Source organism: Scatophagus argus, chromosome 1 (genome assembly GCF_020382885.2).
Source record: "Scatophagus argus isolate fScaArg1 chromosome 1, fScaArg1.pri, whole genome shotgun sequence".
NCBI lineage: Eukaryota > Metazoa > Chordata > Actinopteri > Scatophagidae > Scatophagus > Scatophagus argus.
Genome location: NC_058493.1, coordinates 18,966,261 through 18,991,233, shown reverse-complemented (window position 1 = coordinate 18,991,233; position 24,973 = coordinate 18,966,261). Strand labels below are relative to the sequence as shown.

Here is a 24,973-nt window from a genome sequence, read left to right as displayed (position 1 = left end):
TTCTTCTATTAAGTCTTTTTTGGCTGTTTTAAAAATGTTTTATTCTCCTATCTTAAAACAAATTACGTGGGTTTTCAGTCATGTTATCTCTGACTTGTGTATTGTGTTGTTTTTTGTTTGTTAGTTTTTGCTGTTACAAGCAAAGAAGAGTTTGGTCCACATCGTGAGGATGTGACAAAATTGTAGTGAATTGTTTGGGCTGACAATCTCAGTCTGACTAAATTCCTGTTTTGTTTCACTTTATCCGGTCTGGTTTTGTTTTCATATTATCCCAACTTCTTGTGAAGGGTTTTTTTTCTTTACCTTTTGTTCTAACCCATCAGTAGCAAACAATAATTTTCAGTCAATACATAAGTTCAGTCAATCCATTTTCCTTGCTGTTGTTGCTAGTGGATGCTATGGACGAAGCTAGATAGTTAGGTACTAAGAAGATGGTAACGCGGTTCATTAGCGAGGAGTGTGACTGAAAAACACCCATGCTCTAAAACAGTGCATTGGTGTGGAAATGATATGTTGTACGACCCCCAGTTGGTATGACAGATTATATTTTTAAATACTTATCAGATGCCAAAATGCTGCATAACAGTTTGTAAAACTGACAGACACAATGGATTTTACAATTCTGAAAAGTTATCATATTGGCAAATATATTGTCTTTCATTATGACAATAGTGAGATAAACAGGAAGAATACAGCATTCACCTTACAAAGTAATCCACCACAAATGTGTGTTTGCGTGTATGTGACATGCCAGCAGGGTGCTATGCTATACCAATTGACTTTGTATTACAGAAAAATTTGAGCCTGGTCCAACTTAATAAAATAACATTAACAGCCTCAAGATAATTTATAACATAAAATCTGTGTGCCTGAAGTTGCTAGGGAAACACATAAATGTTGACAATAACGGTACTACAGGAATCCGATGTTACGGAAACCTACATAACCATTTCACAAAGGGCAGTGCTTGTGTGTGTGTATTTATGGCAGAAAGTGAGAGAGAGTGATGTTATTTTAGAAACCTCAACAAGCTGTTCAATGATTCATGTCCGCCCAAAGTTACAGATGTAACAATAAGATACAGTCTATGTAGGTAATAAATATAATATTGCTCCTAACATGCAGTTCTTTTTAAAAATCTCACCTGTTTTGTGTCAGTTTATTGGATTTTTTTTTATCTTGACCAAATCAAGTCCACTGTAGCTGTTTTGCATTGCTTAGTACAACACACGTCTTCTGTTCTCTCAGTTCCAGTTAATTAATAACCTCAATCAATCAGTCAATCACACAATGGAGACAACATCCAGTGAAGTGTAGATTTCCATATTTGGAAACTTTCCTCATCTGTGAAGCGTTTTCTAACTGTTCAGAAGTGAGCTTTTGAACCAGGAAATAAAAATAATCCAAATTAAAGTGAAGAAACAGCAGGGAAGCCTTAATCATTTTTTAGGAGACTTAACAGACGTTTGGTTACAAATGCACAATTTCCCTGTCACTTTATTAGTAAAGGAATAAGTCATAGAGAGGTTTTTATACCTTCTTCAGGTCAAATGAGGTAATGCAAAGTGAAATTTTGAGCAGAACACATTTATACACACTGGCCTGTGTGTGTTGGTTCTGTGTTTGTAGCTCCTTTTCTTTTCTTTTTTTTTCTTCGCTGGACTGTAGATATTTTCATCACTGCTCCCCTGCTGAAAGCAATCAATCAGCATCTTGTCTTGGGCTTCAGTGACGCAGGTAAAGGAACTAAGCAGGTCAACACAAGGGAATATTTCAGGCTTGATTTGTGAAGAGGCAGCATCGCGTTGAACGAGCATGCGCTCAAACTGAGGCTGATGTGAAGGTTCACTCAGTGTGCTGTTATTCCAGATGGATAGGAACAAGTGTATGCAAGGAAATGTTTAGTGAGAAAATACTAAAGTGCAGGGAAAAATTCTGTTTTATGCAAAATACACAATGTCTTAATTGAGTTCAATGGTTCATTATTGACCTTGGAACAGTTTGAGAGAAATAAAAATCACAGCACAAGGTCACTACTAGATGTTTTTCAGAGGCAGTGGCTGAAAGCTACAAGGACATTTCCAGTAGGTGACCTTGTGTTTATTTTTCATTCAAATGTCCTTTTGGTACTTTAAAGACACTGTGAAATGATTCACCTTATTAGAACCCATATACATTTTAAAACAGGCGATTTTACTGTACTTTGTGCTTAGCTTAGTTAGTAGTAGTATTGGGTCATAAACTAAATTTTTTTCTTTTTCCCACACAAAACCGTAAATGGCAACCTTATGGTGGAGGTAGAGGAAGTCAGGGTCACACTTTATATCTGTGCCAAATTTCATAATGGCCCATCAAAGAGCTCCAATAATGATAATAATGATTATGATGATAAGAATAATAGTAATAAATTGAAAAAAAAAAAGAAAAAAGACAGACCGACTTTGGTATAATGAGCTGACAAACAGTAAAGAGGATGGTACAGCACAAATGAGATAGGTGGTGAATGCTTCAGCATTCACTGTCATGGGTTTCATCAGCATTAGCTCTTAGTCTTTGTCACTGGTATGTCATATCCCATGATTCGATCTGCAAATCTTTGTACTGTCTCTGCTTGAGCTTTGGGAAAATCATATTTGGTGTTAGGCTGATCCATTGGGATGCCAGAGTAACAGAAATTTGCACGATGTCAATGTTGTGGGGTGCTGCTACTATAAATAGCTCAGATCTCTTAAGCAATTATGAGCCCACACTTGGACCTCAGCACATACACCACTGAAACTTGTCCTCTTTAATAATATAAAACCTTACATAAGGCATTTATATCTCCAACTCTGTGTCTAAGCCACATAAAGAAGTTAATAATTTAGAAATGTTATGTAACTGTTTTGCATATTTTTAAATCCTACAGTGGCTTACAAAAACATGTAGAAGAAGCCACAGTGTGTAGTGGAAGGTATGTTCATCACCTGTGTGTGGGTGGATGCACAGACTTCAGAATTTTAATTTCCAGTGATTTAAAAGAAATTTGTTTAAAACATTCCTGTATAATTGCAATGCAGTCCATCACAAAATGGCAGACTTCAAATTGTTTGTTAATTATTATTTATAAATTATTTATACCAATAAAATAAAAAGGTAAAACTCTCTTTAGTATTTAGTATTTATTTCTCAACTCTGCCCTGTAAATGGTAGGCTAACTGCTTCATTAAATAGAGTTGTAATGCTTAACATAAACTTCTGCTCATTTTAAAGACAATCTCTGGCCCTGCTCTCAACTAGCGACCTTCCTAAACTGCCCTGAAGTTTGATTTGGAAGTTTAAACTTGGACTAGTCAGCTAGTTTAAAAGTAAGAAAACACACAAAAACATTTGAAATTAAGGACAATTTAATCTCTCAGGTTAAAAGTTGTCCGAAAACCTCCTATCTGCATTGTAATTGACCCAACAGACAAACGTGACACTTACTAGACCAGTGAGGAGAACCGACTGTTGGTCACGAGTGAGTGTAGCAAAGTTTAAACGAACCCCCAACACCACCAATCCACTTCCATTGCAAAAAAGACCATTTCCGCAAAAATTGTGACTCATATCGCAATCGCAGCAACATATCACATATTGTTCAGTCCTGTTCTAAAACCAATGAAACAAAAAGTTTCACAGAAAGACAAAAAATGGAGATGGTGGGTAGAGTGAAACTGAGAAGGCAGTAAGAGAAAGGGATTGTGCAGGTGATGGGAGAGAACAACAAAGCCTTTATTATAGATTTTTCAACAAATCAATCACAGTGCAGCATAGTGAATAACAACAGCAAAGCAAAGGAGGGCCCTGGCAGCGTGGGTGAGTTGCTCCCTTGCCATTTTGTCTTCAGTGGGTTTTGAAATAGAGGACCTGCCAATTTGTGTTCTTTCCTCGAATGCCCCCACTTAATCTTAAGAAATGTGGAGTCATTGTTGTGTACATGAAAGGGAAAAGTTAATAAAACATCTGAGAAGGGTATCAATATTGATACCGTTGCTGCTTGGTGTCAGTACTCTTATTGATACATGCTCATTATCTTGTACAGAAATAAATAAATGTTCAAAATGCAATAACTATTTTTACTATCATTATTATTATTTTACTCTTAGCAATTATATTTTTATGCTTTTGGTGCTGGTTTACTTTAAATTATCCTAAATTTAAATAAAACCACAGAGCCGCAATCTCACAGCAGCCACAAGGAAGCCTTTACAGGACTCCTGTCTGCAGCCATTAAGTCACATTAGTTTTGCATACTCTGACTAAAATTGTTGGCAAGGTACATCAATATGACTGGGAAGAGCGGTAAGTGCCTGTGCCTGTGCTTGTGGTCTAGCTTGCACATGGAAGGCAAACGCTAAAATTAGAGGTGCATTCATACATGAAATTTGAGTTTGGAATGTAACCCAGTTTTAGGGTCATGGTTAGGTTTGTTTCAGTACAGCAGAGAAAACAACAACAACAACAAAAAAAGAGAAATAACATTCTTTTTGTAAAACGTAAATGGTGACTCACTGGTCTTGATTCTTCCTGTAACATGTAAGGCTCTCCAGTATTATCATATTGTCTTTATGAAAAAAAAATAATAAGAGAAATACATGGAGAAAATGCAGATTTTTTTTTTTTTAATTATTAATCCTTATTTTGCCAGTAAACAAACTGAAAATTGATGCCATTAAATTACAAGAGCAGAGCTATGAAGGCTCGAGTAGGATAAGACTTGTAGCTCTGGAAAATATTCTGACTGTCCCAGAGTCATGTCAGCAGTCGTGCGTCCCTCAGGAGAGGTCATGATGACCAGAGTAGGAGTTTCCCTTTTGGTAGCTTCCATATTGAGGTCTTGAAGCATATAACTTTGAAAACAGATTAAAAATGCATGTTAGCCTCATACTGAATCACTGATTGCACGGTGAGTCCTGGATAAGGAAGGTGTAATCAACTTGAGCTGCTTAGCCTTTGCAGCAGGTGGAGTCATCATCTAGAAAAGACAGCCATTATCAACGTTTTGATGGCTTTTGTTTGAAGAGTGATACCTCAAAAGCTTTTGGTAAAAGATGGGTGGAGAAGGCTGCAGAAGACCTTCTGCTCCTAATGTGTAGATGCTGAATTCTGTTGCTCTCTTAAGGCATCATCTTTGTTCAAACAATGTTAAAAGGTCACATGAAAAATGCATGAATGTGGCTGGAGGATCTTACCACTCGTGCATGAGGATGTGACTTTGTACACACAGTCCTGCTCTGTTGGTGACAAGGAAAGATCTCAGTAAGCCAGTTAAAACATAATGCTGGGTTCACACCACAGGACTGTAGCTCTGATTTTCTAATCGCTGACAGTTTTTGGAGGCCCCCGCATCAGAGGCAAATCAGTATGTGTTCAGAAGTCACAAATATATGCTCAATTTCTTCGTGTGCAAGTCGTCCTGGGATACTTTTTTTCCCCCCGCTTAAACTTTATTTAGAGCAGGTGTCACAGAGGACATGGCTAACATAACAGGCAAAGTTTCACATCTATTTCACTTTCAGTAAATGGATGACAAAAAGTCATTAAGAGGCTTACAGATATGAAATTGACTTCATAAAACTGAGTTGTATTTTCTGGTTTTCATTTTCATCATACAAGCTGAAATGTCTTCAGGCTTTTATGTGCCATGTCATGTGACATGTTCATTTCCTGTCCCTCCATACTTTCTTCAGTGGTCGGGTGACACCGTTGCTTGGACGATTCAGCGAGCTTGAAGCCCTGATGTCTAACATGAACATTAAGCCAGGTAGCATTGATGCTGTCCTGTTGGATGCTGGCTGCTCCTCCATGCAGATGGATCAGGCAGAAAGAGGCTTCTCCCTCAGTAAGGATGGGCCTTTGGATATGAGAATGGATGCAGACAGGTAAGAGATTTGCAGCATACAATATTGGACATAAAACAAACCTTTGTTAAACTTTGGGGTGCTGGATAAGACACACTGCAATTTATTTCCTCAGTACTCATTGGCACAATGTTGTCAGAACTGCAACTATTAAAAATGATGTGAGCAGTCAGTAACACTGGAGAGCATCATCTTCATAGACTTTTATATAGATATATAGATTAGATTTTAATTATTTTACTCTCCTAAATTTGGTGATTATTTTTAAAAAGAAAAAAGTGTTCTTTTCCTAACTATACTTTAATGGTCATATGGGTCGTTTTGGAGGATTTGTTGCAGATAGTCATACTGATTTGAAACTAAAATGCAAGAAGAGAGTGAACTGGTATTTGAAATTTTGGTACAGTAGATGCATGACTGCAAAAAACTATCATATAATCAACAAATCAATAGGTTTGATTTGTTCTGCCTGTGTAACAAAATCGTGAAATGTGACACGGCTAACCGCTACAATGTTATCGTGGATCGAGAAATTAACAGGAATAAAATGCTCTTTATGGATTTTTTATGATTGGGTTTGTGATAGTGTGTCAACTTTGCAGAGGAAACAATGTAAGCATATTCCTGATATATCAGTGCGAGTGTATATACTTGACGATGAGTAACAGTACAGTACAAAATTGCTTAAGTTAAATTAATTTTGAATCTGTGAAAGTATTACATATTTTCTTAAATGACCAAATCTAATGGCTCCTTATGAGAAATGTTTTAGTTTGGTGTGTATGTAATTAAATGATTAACAGACGATATACCGGTATCAGATTTTTAAAAAATATTTTTTTAAACTTGGTCAGGTCCATATGTGTTGGCCTAAAGCATCCACAGTCAGTTGAGCTATACTTTGAAGTTACATTTGAATATTTGCTGTAAGAAACAATGCAAAAATGCAAAATTATGGCAGTATTATAACTACGTATCACTGAAAGCTGATGCATACTACCACTAAAGTGTATCTTAAACCCCACTGCAGACACTCATGTGTGCCATTCTTGTATTTATCAAGCCTACATCTCTATCTGTATATATGTATGTGTGGTGTGTGTGTATATATGTATAAATATATATGTGTGTGCATGTGTATGTAAATGCATGTGGGTGTGTGGTTAGATGCCATACATACTGTATGACTGTATGTGATGCAATATAAAGCTTCTTGATGTTTTCAGAAATGTATGTGAATCTCTTTACAACGTCAACATAATGTGTAAAGCAACCTGCTAAGATAACCACATTATAAGCTGATACACAGGCTGCATTTCTCTTTTCACTCCCTCACAGTCATTCTCTTCATAACTGCCATGAAGGTTTTCAGCTGTATCTCAGAGTTGTCATGATTCGCCACTGTCAGCAAGGACGTGACGTCAAACAGCTTAATTGGGCTTCTGTTTGTGCGTAGGTACCCCGACATGCCCTGCGCTGCTGACGTTGTGAATACCTTAGATCAACAGGCTCTTGCATCCATCCTCACTGCATATGGGGAAGAAAGATATGCCAGGAAAATAGCTTCAGCAATCGTGGAGGCACGCCGTGTCAACCCCATCACTCGGACACAGCAGCTGGCCAGCGTGGTGGCAGGTAGCTCAACACTGCCCTGATTAATTCCCCGCAGCATTCTGGAGGCTGCAAGGGAAAATAAAACACAAGTGGAGTTATTAAGGCTGTCTCCCGGTGGGACGTGTTTGTCTCAGAAAATTACGCGGACTGTGACCTCAGTCAGCATCCTCTCTCCTGCCTCTGTTTTAGGTGCCTTTCTTCCTTTAAAGTTGAGACAAAGACAGAGGGAGCAGACTGTGGCTTTGAAAGCAAACAGTATCTCACATACAGTAATCCATGTCTCTCTCTCTCTCTCTCTCTCTCTCTCTCTCTCACACACACTCACACACCCACCCTCCACATTGCATTTTTGCTTTCTTTTTTCTTTTTACCCTCTCATTTCCCCCGTTTCTCCACTTACAAATACACACACGCACCTGACACAAATGCAAACACCCACACATGCTCACACGCACGCGACACACTCGTGCATAACGCTGGGATTACGTTGTTTGTCCTCACTGATTGTTTTTTTAGCCGCATGCCTCCAGATTTGAGCTGCTGAACGAGTGAGATGTCGTTTCAATAGTTATTGCACAGAGCAGTATGTGCGTCAGTGTCACCCTGGGAGAACAGGTGTGAGTAAGAGCATCTTTGTTTGTGTGTGTGTGTTGGGAGTGAGGGACACTTTAGGGAGCTGATGGTACTGAGACATCATACAAGAAGGGTCTTTGAGGTTATGTTACAAACTGCACAGTAGTAAATATTTATCCAAAGTGCTGAATTTTCTAGATGAAAATGACAAACTGAAGCAAATAATGAGTGTTGCTGTTACTTAGATTTTCTGCATCAGCATCCACTGGGGAACCTTGTTACTTGATTAATTATTTGAATTAAATTTTACACAATCATATGGATACAGCATTTGGATGTATAAATGTAAGCATGGCAGTGAAATAGCAGTGCTTATACACACTCGAGGGGCCTCAATGATGCGGACCCACAAAAAAAACCATGCATATGCCATGCGTACATTGGTAAAAACGTATTGTGCTGTGACATTGTGTGCAGACTTCACAACAGACTTACTGCTGTATCTGTAGACTTTTAACAACTACTTCACTTGGGGGGTGGTTGGGATTTATGTATATTCTGCACAGTTGTTCTTCAGCTCTTTCTCCAGTGTGATGTAAACAGCATCCCAGTGTCCCAAGGAGGTCTGTTGAGATTGGACGAGACTTCAGGGCACTTTTTCATCTAACGTGCCAATGTTTATTTCCAGCACTGGAGGCAGTGTGGCAGTGATTTTGTAGAGGAAAGGGTGTGAAGGTTAGGGTGCTGGATGGGTGTGGATTACATTTATAAAGCTAATTCCAGTTAATTACTTTACTTTTACTTATCAGTATTACTTTACTACCTTTTGATTTAAATTCCAGCAAGCTGTTTTTCCACCCAGAGCCACATCTGTAACAGTAAAACACATGCTGTGATCTACCTAAATTAATTCATTAGCACATACACTGTGGGATGTGTCATCACTGGTAAATTTTAATGCATTCAGAAAAACTCAATCTGTTGCATAGTTCCTTAAAATTGCACCAAAAGAACCCTGTTTACAAAGGTCTCTCAGTGGTTATTTTTTTTTTAATTCATATTTGATGAACATAAATGTTGCAACTTGAACTTGTGTACATATTCAACTCGCATTTGGATGGATCAGTGGGTTCTCTAAGGAAAGCAAAGAAGGTCATCACGAAACTGTGGCACATATAGGTTTGCTCAGTTTTGACAAAAGACTTTTCGTTGTTGATCAGCTGCAAACCGTTGTGTCAGTTACAGTCCTGACCTGCCAATGAATAAAAATCCAGAAAATCCATAACGAAGTAATGAAGTACTGGGTAATGGGTTGTATCAGCTTAGCGCTAGTCTACCAAAGTATAAACTGCATGGTTTACAGTCACTCATGAGCCAGACAATCACTGCATGATTAACAACTGAGCTGGCTAGCTTGCTAACTGGCGGCTAACTATTGTGGCTGGCTCGCACTAGCATATTAGCCAGTTTGCTCACGACCTACAGGAGCAAGCCCTGCAAGGAGTTACTACATCACCAAACTACCAGCTTGGTTAGGACTTAAACTGTGCCACCTTCTTGTGTGACAAATCACTCATAAATCCCAGATTTGTGTTGCTGCCCCTTAATTCTCGGCAGTTTAGTGTTTCTGTTGATTTTTGGCTCATATTTAAAAAATTTCAACTTGAACCAATACATCATCTCATCTGTTGTGCTACAAATGTGTGCCCATGTTCTCCTGTTCCATTCATCCTGCTGTTGTGAACAAACAAGCATGTTTTGTTTGGCCAGTAACACCAAAGCATCAAACACTGTTCTTGTCCAACTAGCTTGTTGTCAAATGTAGTTACGTTTTTGCCTTTGTTGATGCATGCTACAAACATCAAACATGGCAACCTAAGATGAGACAACACAAAGTACAAAGTACAGCAAGAGCTTTGAGTTGCTAATTTCTTTATGTTCTGTGTAATACATTCACAATATTGTGGTTCCCTCTTAACTACCTGATTTTCCCCTTTATGTGCACATCTAAATCTCTTCTTTTCTCCATGGATATGTCTGTAGGACCTTTGAAAGATGAATTAGAGGGAGAGCATATGGCTTGTGAGGCCAGACCAGGGCTGGTCCTTGCTGTGCAGGCATTGTATTGATTGCAGTGTGAGTCACACCTTGGGCTGTTTAGTGCAGGAGGAGAGAAATGCCACATCACTCACTTCTCTATTTATTGCAGTTTCTCTTTAGACCTGTATAAGTGTCTAAGTGTTCTTTTTGTCTTCTGTGTGGTGGTTGAGAGCTGGACCCCGCAAACTTTTCACATGAATTAAGACAGACAGTAATGTTTTCCAAACTTAAATCTGCAGTGAATTCAGTGAATTTTAAATTTCAGTTTTCAGTTTTAGCCCTAACCATATATATTATGTAGACCTAACCTAACGTAGACCATACGAATGCCTTCTGTCTTCTGAAGCCTTCTTTGTATGCTTGTCATTAGTAATGTCTTTGTTCTTATTGCATATGCATTTTGGGGGAGGATGTAGATTATATATATATACATATACATACATATATTTTCTTCAGCTATGTATAACTGGATGAAATGTGAGTTATCATAAATAATGCTAATCATGCTTTATTTTTATTTATACAAACTAAAGTTATAACTAAAATTACCAAAATTACAAACTAATTTATATATACATATATATACATGTTATTTTTCTAGGACATGGGCAATTGTTTGTGCTTAGTAAGATTTAACTTGAATATTCTGTGAACTGAGAGATCATGACGGGCATTTGGCTGCTTTTACTTATTTTGGTGACACATCAGCCATATCAACACCATCTCCACCCTCCATCTGCTCCACATAGAGCCTCTGATGCACCTGCCACTCAGTCCTGCTGCAGCAGCTCCCTCTCTCCACTGGTTTCAGTCCATAGATACATACATATATATATATATATATATATATATATATATATATATATATATATATGTGTGTGTTAACAACCTATGTTTCTAGTTCTCCATCTTGTTTTCTTTGAACTTAATTGAAAGACTCCTGTCAACCAAAGAGAAGACTACATATCTACAAATTTAAAGTCAAAGGCAGTTTTTGTTCTTGAAAATGTTTCCTTTCAAAGGTTTCTTTTCCTCTCCTGATCAGTGAAGAACCCAGGCATTTCTCGGTCTTTTGCATAGTTCACACACTGATAACACTTGAGGGTCCTACATGAGTCATTAGGTCACATGAGAGCCTTCAGAGTCACACGACTCACAGTATGGAGTGGTAGCTGATGAATGGTGTGGCAGCCCCCCCCCCACTTTGTTCATAGATGGTTGTTTAAGTTTGACACAAATTGCCTCCTTCGCTCCTTCTCCCGTCCTTTAACTGCATGTAGATTGTGTAGTATTGACTCCGAAGAGCTGGTTGTTTTGTGTTGCTTTGCATTGTCCTTCTGATATTATAGAACAGTGACAAATATGCATGATTAAGGGTTAAGGGAAAAGTTAAGTTTATGGGCATGAGTTCGGAACAGTACGATAAGTTGTCGTGGTTAAGAAAAGTCAACATTAACTGTTAACTTGTTAACCTTGAGTCAAGCATGATAGTCACGAATGCTAATGACCCATCCACCCATCTGCTGTGGTTCCAATATGAATGTAATTCCAAGGAATACTGTTTCAAGGTCTGGTTTTCAGTGCGGATGAATTTCTGTCTTACTGTACAGTCAGACTGGATTCCACCTGGCAAAAGTTCAAAAGCAGGCGAGCTCGAACATAGCATGCTTGTTGTTAGCATAAAAGCCATTAGCCATTTCCCCCAACCTTCTCTAATGTGATGCTTCAGAATTTGCATAAAAATAAGCTAATGGTAACATGGCTCCTTTGACCATGTTGTGAATGCTTAATCGAAATCGTTACAGCCTTAGAATTGTCCACACTCGTTTATTCTTCTGTTCATTTTGGTCTCCTGCAGACTTGAGTGTGTTTACATCTCAGTTCTTATGTTTTTTGAGCTTGTAAATATTTAGTTTTTAGCCTCCCCTGTAAATTCCCAACATTTTTTTCTGTTTATAGGAGTTTTTTTTTGTATTAGTTTTTTGTGCCTTATTATTAACAGTAAAAATACAGTCGTAGTGCATTAGGCTCACATCCAGATCCTCTCACTCTGCCCATTTCTTTGTCTCTAGGATCGCTTCCTCCTGCTGTCGTCTTTGCACGTAAAGACCGGCTCCACCGACGTGCACATGTGGCCACTAAGACTTTTCAGGCTCTGCGTATCTTTGTGAACGATGAGCTAAACGAACTACATGCAGGCCTGCGTGCTGCCCAGGCTGCACTGAGACCTGGAGGACGTCTCTGCGTGATCACCTTTCATTCGCTGGAAGACAGACTGGTCAAACGTTTCCTGCAGGGAAACGACTTGTCTAATCTAGATCAGTATCACTTCAGCCCAAGGAAGCAAAGTACCAGGAAAGAAAAAAAAGATGGTGGGAGTGATTTTTGGCTTCCGCTGCGGAGAAAAGTGATCATCCCAGAGAAGGACGACGTAACGGAGAATCCTCGAGGACGCTCCGCTAAACTTCGGGCAGCGCTCAGATGTTAACCATGAGAGAACAAAAAACTTTTATCTGTTCATCAAAATATTTGAGCTTTTGTACAACCATGTAAAATGTTACGATTAATACGAAAAACACGTAAATGAAAGACTTCAGTTGAATTTAGATAATACCTCTGCACTGTCTGCTGTAGATGTTTTTTTCTTTTTTATCTTGACTTTTCCTTTACTTTGGTACACAGAAGAAATACATTTGTTAGTTTCTAGCTTAAACCACAGCAGAGACCCAGGGTTTAATCCTGTTAGCGACTCCTCTGGCTCTGTTGTATGACCCACAGTTGGTAGCGTTCAATGGTTTAGCCAGTGAGGGCTTTTACTGCATTAGTGTCTTCTTTTTGTTGGTCAAGGTGCTGCACAGTGATGGATGAATGAATCCCACACTCAATATGGCTGCTGGTTGGAGCTCAGTTTATATTTATTATATTTGTTTTCACTGACGGGTGAAAAATAAAAACTGGCATCAGAAACGAAGCACACGTCAGCAGAGTGATGTTCATAGAAAACTGGGCTTTTCAAATGTGGATGAAACAGGCAGTTCAAACAAATATTTCTACATGGAACAAAATCATATAAATTCAAAAATCCACTCACTCGCTTTCAGAGTTTTCACTGACATCTCACAGTCACACCTGAACAGGCTGGTTCAGGTGTCACCTGTACTGTTCTCAAAGGCCTCTCAAAGAACTTTAATGATGAGTTAAATAAAGATCTGGTTCTAAGTAGAAGAAGCTGATTATGTTTAAAGTTGAACACCAGTCTGCTTGGGCAACAGTCTGTCTTTCACTCACTTTTCCTTAGCGCTGAACAACCTGTCCAAAACTCGAGTGAGAGCTACAACCATGTGAAAGTTGGTTAAAATTTGAGGTGTTGCGTAAAACTATAATTGTGGTGAAAACTTTTTATGCCCAAGTAAAAGCATTTGTGTTGTTCAGTTCATATGTCTAAGCTTCTCTTTTTTACACCCCAGTTTTATATTAAAAACACATTTGGTTTGGCTATGCAATAATCCTGTACAGTACTGTTAAAACACTTTGATGAATTTCAATGTTTAAAGTCTCATTCCTGTGTTCAATTCTAATATATCTTGTTTGCTCGCATTGCTAATGTTTAACAGAATATTCAGTGTTTTTTTTTTTTTTTTTTTTTGCACCTTCATGGTTCAACATATATAACAAAATAAAAAACAACACCTTTCCCCATTGACGTCTATATTTCCCCTGAACCTCCCTTGATGAGTAGCTGAAGTGAAACCTCTACTGTACCATGTGAATCAGTAATGTCACTAAATACTGAATGACGCAACTGTCAGAAGTGGTGCTGAATGAGCTGGGTGGTTGTTCTTGAGCCTTCTCTCACCTTCGTCTGTAAGCAGATGAGGTGTTTTGATCTTTACTATTTGACTTTGACTAATTGTAATTTCTCCATCAAGATTATTAACACTTTTTTTTTTCTTCTGTCTCAGTTTAGTGCACTCTAAATATACCCTTCTTGTTACCTTGGAAACTAAATGGCGCAAGTAACATTTAACTGTGTCTAAAATTATATGCCGTTTTAATCTAATATGAAATGATGCCGTATCGTGAGTTTGAACGTCTCTCCCTTTTGACATCAGTGGATGTGAGTTCATGTACATCACCATCCCTGTTGATGGAATATGTCATGACATTTAATCTTTTGGATGCTTTTTTTTTTGTAGTTTATTGCCACAAAATTTTTACTGAATCACTCTGTTAACTATGTAACAGGAGGTGAACATGGGTAAGAAGACATTACTCACGACTTCGTTTCACACTGATGCATGACAAGTGTTCATATAAATAGAAAAGATTAAAGAAACATGAGAGGGATGCCCACTTTTTTTTTTAATGAACATATTAATGAATGTAATTTTTGTTTCTGAAAGGTTGTTTCTTGACATTTTTTAGTGGTCTTTTGCCACCATTTTACACAGCAGTGCAGGACGTGTTGTGGTCATGATGATGTGTGTGTGTGTTTTAATACAGTCTTCTGGACACTGAGTCAGCATCTACAGATTATAGCAACCTCACGCTCACCACATGTACTGTACCCACAGCTCTGATGTGATTAGACTGGTGTCTCAATTTTAGATTTTATAGAAGTATTTTTTAAAATCGTTGCCTCAATACCGTAAAATATTAATGTTGCTGCATCAGTCTTTTTTTTCTTTTTTGACTTTAAATCAGTGAATACTTTGATAAATCCTAATGAAACATACTTGTACCTTACTGAAATAGTTCCTCTTTCTGCTACTTTATACTTCTACTTGACTACATTTTAAAGTAGTTTTTACTCTGCCACTTCTGTATTACTTACTTTCTACTTTGCAGATTAGGATTGTACATACAAAATAAATTGTCCTACCTAGTAAACACTTGTACTACCAAATAATATTAACATAGAGTTTTTGATTGGAGTTTTCATTGTAGTATTTCTACTTTGACAGTGTTTCAGATTATGTCACACATGTTGTACAAGGTATAGGCAAAAAGGATCATGTCTAATATGTCAAAACTCAAACTTTCTCACTTTCTGGTGAAACAAGGATGCTTTATTTAATGGTTTTATTTGTGGCAAGAGACACTCTGAATAACAGGGCAACTGTGTATCCAGTGTAAGTAGTGTCAGAGTAGACAATGACAAGTGAATGAACCAAAATACACTCTTTAAAGTTGTCTAAAATTTTGTTCTCCGAACATAAAACACAACTGACGTTTGTTGCTCATCACAGGAGGAGATGATGCTACAGAAACTTCAGTGATTATAAATTATTGTTATCTACAACTGCAAATTCTCAGTCACCATGGAAACAGTAACCTCAGATAACAGTGAACATACTGAAAGACGATGCTATTATTGTGGACTTGGATCAGTCTACTGTAGTTGAATCACGTCTCTGAAAGTGCAGACACACTGAGCGTCCTCTAACCTGCTACTAAGGAACGAACGAATGGTCCTCAGTCAGTACAGGGAGAAACATTCAGAACATAGTCTTTCCTTCACTGCTGGCTTTCATTGTTTCATTTCAAGCTAAGAATACCCAGGGATTGTGCCTTATGGTTGAATGCAGCTTGATAGGACCTGCTCAGTACGTCAATGCAGGGAGTTTAGTTGAAGACTTGTTTTATGAATGAGTACAACCAGGAGGTGGCTCACATGTGTATTATTATTATTATTTATTTTTTTTTTTGGCTGATATGCCACGTTTCAGGGCTTAGTGTAGTTCTTTGACATTGCAGGACCAAGTGTTCTTAAAATTTATCCAGTGGCAGAATATACATTTAGTAAGTACTGCCTTTGCAACCAAATATGAGGTACTTGTACTTTTTTTTTTTCTTTTACAATTTCATGCAAATATATGGCTTTATTAGATATGATGGATTGTTATAGATTACATAAATGGATAGGAAGTAGTTCAATTTAGCTACAACCTGCAACAGTAAAATCTTAAACATCATATAATGTTTTCAATGCAGGACATTTTTTTTTATATTTACTTTTGCATTTTTACATGCAATGGAGTACTTTGACAATGTGCATGTTCTACTTAAAAAAAACCAAAAAACAAAACTTGTACAAGTGTATCAGTGATGCTAACGCTATCCTTTCACCATTAAATTTTCAAAATACCTTTGTTCACCACATAATATTGGACATTAATAACATTAAAAGAGTTGATGCAGGGCCTGCAAGTCTCTCTGCAAGTCGACTTTGAATTTAAAACTTAGTTCAAGGGATTAAACCGTGACATTTGAAACATTAATTACAAATGCTACCCTCTTTAGGGTAAACCCAAAGGTATTACCAGTTGAAATTACCCTTTTCTCTGGTTCTGTAAACATCCCTGTGATGAACGATAAAAGTTATCTTCTGTAATTTTCTGACTTGTTCTCTAGGATTCTGTTGTGAAATTTGTCTCTTAGAGTAAAAGTTTTGTTTTTGGGGAACACACAGCTTGGCAGCTGTTAAAAAATTTCCAGTCTTTTGATTTCCTAATAAAGAAGATGATCTACATTCTGGAGACATCTGAGTTGCTCTTGTAACTCTAAATGAAGACAGTAGAACTTCAATCATCTTTTTTGGGAATGAAAATGTATTGTGACAACTTGCTCATTTCTTCAGCACTACAAATATTCTGATACATTGAAGGAGACTGGCAGCACCGTTTTTTCTGCCCAAATCTATTCTGTTTAGAGGGGAAACAATAATGATCTGCAACGATTTTGATAACTGATTCATTTGTCATTTTTGTGGTCAGATTGTTTGTTCTACATAAGATGATTGGCTTTCGTTTAAATTATAAATTGCCATATTCTGAACATCTTTTTTTGTTTTTTTTACTATTTCTTGACTGAATGATTAATTGAAAAAATAATCTGCAGATTGATTGATGATAATAATTCTGTTATTGTGAAATATAAGCTAGGACACACCTAAAACTTGGAATTTTGGTGTCTAAATTTGGATTATTGCATCCAGTGCTCTTTCAGAATGCTTGTTTAAAGAAAAAAAATCAATTTATTGAAGTAAATTCAGCATTTTGAAAAACCTGAAGCAGATGCAAAGACGAGACAAAAAATTGACAACTACAAAACAAAAAAGAAAAATGAGCTGTAGACTTAAGCATGAAGCAGTAACTCAATCTTCCCTCCTCTCCCCAAAACAATGAATGACTGTGCACTACCTCTGGATATTCATCAACCCATGACTGTAGCTTTCTATTATCTCTCCATTCCTGGCGGAGAGAAGAGAGCCAGGCACTGTGACCATTAACTCTCTGTGTGATGAGAGAGAGACGTGCGTCAGCCTGTGGCTCCCCCTCCGACAGACTGAAGAATGTATGAGTTTCACAGTGTTGGAGAACAGACTGAAGTGGCCACAGAAAGCTCATTCTATCCACATCTTCACTCCCTCCCTCCTACTCTCACTCCCCGCCCATCTCTGCTGCTCCGCCTGCTATAAAAAGATTTCTCACTGAAAAACACTGAGGTCAAAGCTATTTGAATAATTTTTGTGATTGACGCAGGGCCTGCAGGTCTCACGGGAAGAAGATCCAACTGTGAAAGAGGACAGCCATGTTGGATAACAGCGCAAGTGCACAGCCAGGGGCTATGGTGGTGTTTTGCTGACTTTCAATTTGAAACTCAGTTGAAGGGATTAAAATATGACATTGAAAGCATTAATTACAAGTGCTACCCTCCTTAGAGTTTACCCAAATTCATCACCTTTAAACTGCCTAAAATAAATCCAAGGTGTTCAGCATCTCTTGGAGCTCAAGCTGATCACAGCTTCTTCGTTCTGTCTGACCCATCATCGCTGTACCACTTGCTGTGTCAGGTGGTGTACAGGGTGACCTGATGTCAGCTCGCTTACTCAAGAGTCTCAAGCTGAAGGAGACAACACTGGCCCTCTTTAACAGCCAGTTGCATTTGTGCACCTGTTTATTTCTGTCTGGCTGCATTAAAGCCCTGTCTGCGCCAACCCTGCAAGAGGGAGTCCCATAAATGTATAAAAAAATTAACGTTCTACTGCCAAAGAACCATCAAACGTGTTGTTGCAAAAAGCCAAAAGGGTCGTGAGAAACGTGTTGAGAAAAAAAGACGGAAATTAAGATTTGAAACTAAACATGAAGCTACCAGGAGCCCATTATCCTCTGGTGCTGTCATATTCCAGAACTGCAACCTACCTGGAGTGCCCAGAAGTACAAGGTGTTCAGTGCTCAGAGACATGGCCAATGTAAGGAAGGCTGAAACCCGACAACTGCTGAACAAGACACATAACTTGAATCGTCAAGACTGGGCCAAGAAATATCTGAAGACAGATTTTTCAAAGCTTTTATGGAGTGGTGAGATGAGAGTGACTCTTGACGGACCAGATGGATGGGCCCATGGCAGGATCAGTAACGGGCACAGAGCTCCACTTCGACTCAAACGCCAGCAAAGTGGAGGTGGGGTACTGGTATGGGCTGGTATTATTAAAGATTAGCTAGTTGGACCTTTTCGGGTTGAAGATGGACTCAAAATCAACTCCCAAACCTACTGTCATTTTTTAAAAGACACTTTCTTTAAACAGTGGCACAGGAAAAAGTCTGCATCTTTCAAGAAGACCATGATTATTTGTTTTTTTGCAGGACAATGCTCCATCACATGCATCGAAGATGAAAATAAACAAGTGAGATGGGATAATGTTCATTTTTTAGTTGCATAATAATTCTGCAGTTGCTCAATAATTGTGCACACATAGATATTCTCCTAAGAAAGCCAAAACCTCATTTTTACTTCCTTAAATATTCAGGTTTAAGGTTTATTAACATTTTGGATTGACCGAGAGCACTGTTGTTGTTCAATACTAAAATGAATTTCATATTAAGAAATTTCATCTCTCCAGTGGAACATAAGCTTTCTTTAAGTGGCTTTAAGACATTTCTTTAAATTGATTTACGTCATGATTTAATCAAGAAGTTTGGCTCCATGGCACTTTCTTAATTGAAGGGATATTGTGAATGCTTGTTAATACCAGGTGTGAATGTCAAGGCTCAATTTTGTTGTCTTGATAATATATTCAGATGCGGATCACATGATGTGTGAACATACCAGAGTGCAAGATGAGTCATGATGTTATACAGGAGGAAAAAATTTAAGGATTACTTTTGGTTTGTAAATCTCAAAATGTTAACGTGTACCAAGAGAGAACATGGTGTTCTTTCTGAACTTGCTCCACTGAAAATGTGAGCTGATGATCTGTGACTTACTTTGTGCTCTCCTAAATTCAGTTCAAGCCATGTCATCAAAATGTGTTTCATCTCAAAGCAATTCTCCAAATGCTTTACTGGTAAAATAAGTGGTATTTTTCCTACATGTTGGTAAAATAACAAAATAAGAAAGAGATAAAATAACATTGGAGGAAAAAAAACAACTACCTTCAAATCAGGTCGTAGGAGGTGAGATGGTAAAACCTAGAAACCAGGAGCTGCCTGTAATCAACACCAATGAGGCGATATATTGGATAGTGGCAGCAGAATAAAATCACCACCCTCCAAGTAGGTGTACAGTATATGACTAAGTCTTGCCACCACCCCCCACTTACTGCCATTATCCCACTGTAGGGAAAATTGCCTGTCTGGGTACAAGCCTGAAATATTCCCAGCAGTCGTCCATTTGGCTCTTACAGGAGCTCCGCTCTTTAGAATGACAGTGAAACTGAGGTCACATGTTGAAGAGTCACCCTGGGGTTAAAATGATAGAGTCTGTGCTAGTGTAAAATACTCCATAGCACAGGACACCTTCATTCCAGTCTTAAATAGATACCTTCATGGTCTTGTTTTGTGGTTCGGTAAAGGAGCTCAGATTGGGATTTTGTTGCAGATCACCAGGTGTTGGAAGCCGTATCGGGTGGATGCTGATCACTGATCATAAACAACATGCTCGGTTCAGTTTTTCATTTGCTAATCAACATATGTCTTTTCCTTACACATTTACTGTCTATCTTTTGGGTTAAAAGTAGCCTACTTCTTCACCACTGCTTCACGGTGACGGTAATGAACATGTGGTTAGGGTTACGTAACCTCCTGCCTTTGTGGGCTTGTTGCATTATAACAGCTTCACCTGACTTCCTCCTTGTCTTCTCATGTCTTTATTACTGTGGCCGCCACAGGATCCATTTGACGCCAAACGTTTTGGGGCAGCTGCTGAAATGACAGGTGCTGTTTCTGAGAGAATTTGTTGATACGACAATGCATTCAACTTAGCTTAGCAAACTTAACAAAATCTTTCTTTTGTTTCATTCATGGAAAGTTCAACCCTTATCTGAAACACATGACCTTTATTAGATGTGCATTAACATTTTAAGACAGATAAGGATTTCTGATTCCCTGTTGTCACAGCCAAACCATGGAAAGTATTATTAGCTTGATTTAGTTTGTGGCTTGACTTCAACTTCGAGTTGCTGCTGCTCATCTTTTAAATAAAATCAAACGTTATGCAAGTTATGTATTACTGTATCAACTTAAGGATAGTTTTACAGGTCTTTTAATTATGAATGAATCGCATGGTCCAGTACCTGAGTGCAACTTGGATTCACAGAGACCGTTCAACAGTGTTTGCAGTCAAAAGCTTTAGTCACATCAAACACAAGTCATTCATCACAACATCAGCCTCACTCAAAATGTTTTGTATGTTTCTTCTGGCTTTTTGGAGATCAAACTACTGTCAAGGATTTTATTTTGTGCACCTTTAAAGCATTTATAAAGGTTGTTGAGCCTGTTGGAAATAGTTGAGTTGGACAAAAATTTGATATATTTAAATTACTAAATCATCCCACCCAAAACTCCTTTTTATTTTGTATCTGTCGATGTGTGGTCCACCATGGGCCATTATTTGATTTAATTTTTATTATTTTTTTGAAGTAGTCTACTTCTACTTATGCTGATGACACCTATCTGTTTATTTTGTTTTAAATTTGGAGCCGCTGTAATAACTGAACGGCTTCTACCTTCGTACAGTTGAAGTGGGAAATAACTTTTGAAATTTTTGTAAAATGACCTAAACAACACAACACCCAGTTTGTTTTTGATCTCTATATAAATGTTTGTCAGTACATTGAGTCCTTAGATTTTCTTCTCTTCTCACGCTGAAAACTGAAGCTCTCTATCTCCCTGTCTTAATGCTTCAGATTCACTTCATTCCTGTCCTGACTCCATCACATGGGTCCCAGCTCATTTCATAATTAATGCAAGCACTCCTTAACACTTTGGACAGAATATTTTTGTCTTCAGAAAGTTAAATTGTGCACTAGAAGACTAATCCAGCAGTAATACTTACTGTTACTGGTTACACACTGCAGAAACCAAGCAGTATTACAGAAGTATGCATGCTCCTGCAGGATGTTCAACCATTTCCCCATTACCCTGTTCCTCTTTCATTAGCATCAAGCATTAGCTAGTGCCTCAGTTTGATATTAAGATTTATGATGGTGCATCAAAGAGCCATCACAGTAAAACAAAAATACTATCATCCCATGTATAGAATCCCTTCATGGCAGTGACCTGGGCCGAATCCAGCCTGCAGTTCCTTTGCTGCATGTCTTCCCCCTCGCCCCTCATTTCCTGTCACTGTCTATGACTGTCCAATCTAATGAAGGTATAAATGCCCCCCAAACTAAAAAGAATAACTAATGCCAAGGTAAACAAACACAGATATGTATAAAATACCAGCAAGTTGCCATGTTTATATGCAGATGACTGTGCCCTTCATGTCACTGACCACATGTGATTTATCTCAGTGACAAATTCAGGAATTAACTGAAGTCAAGTACGGTGTTCAGTAAATTGTATCTACACAGTGTGCAGAGCAGGTTTTCAGTAACTGATTCCTTGTTTTGATAGTGATTCTTGTTCAGAAACAATGTCATTCAGTTTATGCAGGATTAAATGAATAATATAAAGTTACATACAGAGAGAATTTCACACTTGTTACAACAACAACCTCTTACAACTAGGTCATCTGTTAGTCATAGAAATGTTCCATGTCAAAAAAAAAACAAAACACAATCAACATGACATACTATACGTATACATGCCTAAAGCATATTTACATTGAAAACAGTGGAGAATTTGTATGTTACTCCAGCCTCAGTAAACAGGTTTTCTATTCAACTGCAGGATTTATGCCTCACTTTGGCCTTCAGAAATAAAAGCCACTTTTATAACTCGCAGGAGCAATGCAACATTCCACCTACTGCTCCCGACTGCACCTTTCTCATTTACCCGCCGCCCCTCATGTAGAAACCCTAGTGTGTGTGTATTTTTCACTTGCTCTGACAGTTTATATAAAATGAAAGCATAATACATTGTTTTAAACTCAATATCATTTTTAGGTCATGGTAGAAATCTCTTGTATGTTTCTTTGCTGTATTTCTTTTTGTTCATGCAAGTATTTGAATATGTGTGGTTCTGCTGCAGTAAAAACACAAGGTGAAGGTTCTGGGCAACAACTGCTCCATTATTTATACCATTATAGATAAAAATGTACTGCACATTACATAAGGTTATTTGCACAACTGAAATACTGTTATCATTTTCATGTATTGCAAATGTACTGTATTTCTAATAAGGTCTGTGAAAGGAAAAATGTCGATGACAGTGGTTATATATTCACCCGCCCCACCCAACTGTGGACAAGGCTTTGGTTGTGTGTTCAGAGGGAAATAAATGCTTAAGAAAGCTAAGTTATAGAGTAGGTTTGTTAAGAAATAAATATGTAATAAAAATGAACAGTGCGACATTGTATTTATAATGTACAGAGTGTTACTCTCTTCACACCTTTGACACTGGTACCTAGACAAAGAAGTGCGCACTAAACAAAGTGATAGATAGATAGATAGATAGATAGATAGATAGATAGATAGATAGACAAATGCACAGAGTCTCTCAGATGTGAGAAAGGCTCAAGTGTGGCTGCTGCTCACAAAGAAGTTGAAGCAGAGAAATGCCACAGCGCACGCTGAGTGACGTCAACCAGGAGGCCCCGTGGGGATGAGGTGAGTCAGAGCCAGGGCCGCGGCCTCGCCAGCTCTCCGCAGCCATGAGCGCGTCATCACCAGTCTCACTGACACCCTCTCACATTTCTCTGCATCTGCTTCAATGTGCCTCTGCCTCCCTCCATCCCTCCGCCTCCTCAAGAGGATCTCTTCACATCCATGGCATACGCCAGTACTAGCTATGCCTGTCTGTCTTTGTCTCTCTCCACACTTCAGGGTGGGTACTCATCAAGCATGAAATGTTTTATAACTAATGAGGGTGAAAGCTTTTTTATATAAATATAGTCAAGAGGGATACTGAAAAAAAGAGGTATCATCTGAGGTGTCAAGATTCGTGATTAGGTGTAAGGTGAAAGGAGTCTATTTATTTATTTATTTAGACACCTGGACATTGTGAAAAATATAGTTTTGTATTGATAATGTACAAACAGGAGCACAGTTTGGTGGTGCAAGCACTGAGTCACCCCTGTGCTCGACACTGGTAGTTAGGCAAAGAACAGCACAACAGACCAGCAGCTTCTCATATCTTCCAGACCTAACCATGTACAGGTTAAGAGAGCAAATGCCTCTGTATCTCAGCAGTGTAGGTTTATGCTGATAAGGAGCTCATTAATGCAGGATATACTGTTAGTGATGGATCGAGGCTGGCAGATCTGAGCTGTGATGATTCACCCATCACAAGCAGAACAACACTTTCAATACTTTTGAGCAACCGCGCCGACACAAAGTATCCTGTAAACCTTCATCATTTAAACACCCGAGGGCCTTTCCTAACAGTCAGCCAGCGCTGATTGGTGATATTTAAAATAAAATTAGGATAAATAGATTCTCAAAACAAGAACTACTGACTGTTATTGTCACAGTCATTTATGTCTCTGAGACTAGCAGAGACCAGTTATACAGTTATAGCACCAGTTACACAAGCTTTTGCTGCTTTGTTTCATTGGTTCTTCAGCGTTTGGTATCTGATTTATGTATTTTCTTAAATGCAAATGTTTACAATAACAAATGTTTTTTAATAACCTTAATCTATTTGTGTTGGAATAGATATGACATTTTCAAATGGTTTCTTTTATTCTGTTTCACCGACTATCAAACTTGAACATAGACAAGTCTTTGGTCACAATGTAGCTGTAATCAATCGATCATTTGAAATATTTTCTAGCTACAGATTTTTTTTTATATTTTGTTCCTTTTACTGTAGAGTACTTATACATACATACATATAATGTTTTAAATTAAATGTACAGATTTTGGACTGACAGAACAAGACATTTGAGGACATCATCATCTTTGGCAGCTCTGGGAAGTAATACTGATATATTAAAGACCAACTCATTAATTGATCAGCAAGTTAACTATCTATATGACCATATGTAATTGTCAATTGCAGCTATAAATAATCCTAATTATTTATTTTTTAATTAAAATTTTCTGTGAAAATCACAAAAACAAAACCCTTCGCATTCTTCCTCGTACAGAACGGAGTAGAATATAAATACTCCCGTTTTTCTTTGGAAAACTTGACAAGTTCGAGCAGTTTTGCTTGCTTTGTTAGGGAAGAACAAACTCTGAAATGCACCAGAGATTTAAATCCTGGTAAAATCAACAGAGTGATAACTTTGTGTGAAAAACAGTGACTCTCATAACATGTTTTTAAAACTAACTGTAGAATCATTACTCCACATTTCCATGTATGCCCAGCTCTTTTGATATGCATTTATTAAAGATACCAGTTGCTCTACAAAGT

General features: G+C 38.0%; 1 protein-coding gene across 4 annotated transcripts in view; it reads left to right on the top strand.

Moving 5' to 3' along the window:
* The window catches only part of mettl15 (methyltransferase like 15), a 37,043-nt gene extending 23,903 nt beyond the window's left edge, over positions 1-13,140 (top strand). For all 4 annotated transcript variants that reach the window (XM_046389359.1, XM_046389368.1, XM_046389378.1 and 1 more), the window contains exons 4-6: positions 5,712-5,903; positions 7,339-7,517; positions 12,242-13,140. In XM_046389359.1, coding sequence (XP_046245315.1) covers positions 5,712-5,903; positions 7,339-7,517; positions 12,242-12,657 — 787 coding nt within the window. In that variant the 3' untranslated portion in view covers positions 12,658-13,140. The remainder of the gene's footprint in view (positions 1-5,711; positions 5,904-7,338; positions 7,518-12,241) is intronic.
* The last annotated feature ends 11,833 nt before the right edge of the window (positions 13,141-24,973 follow it).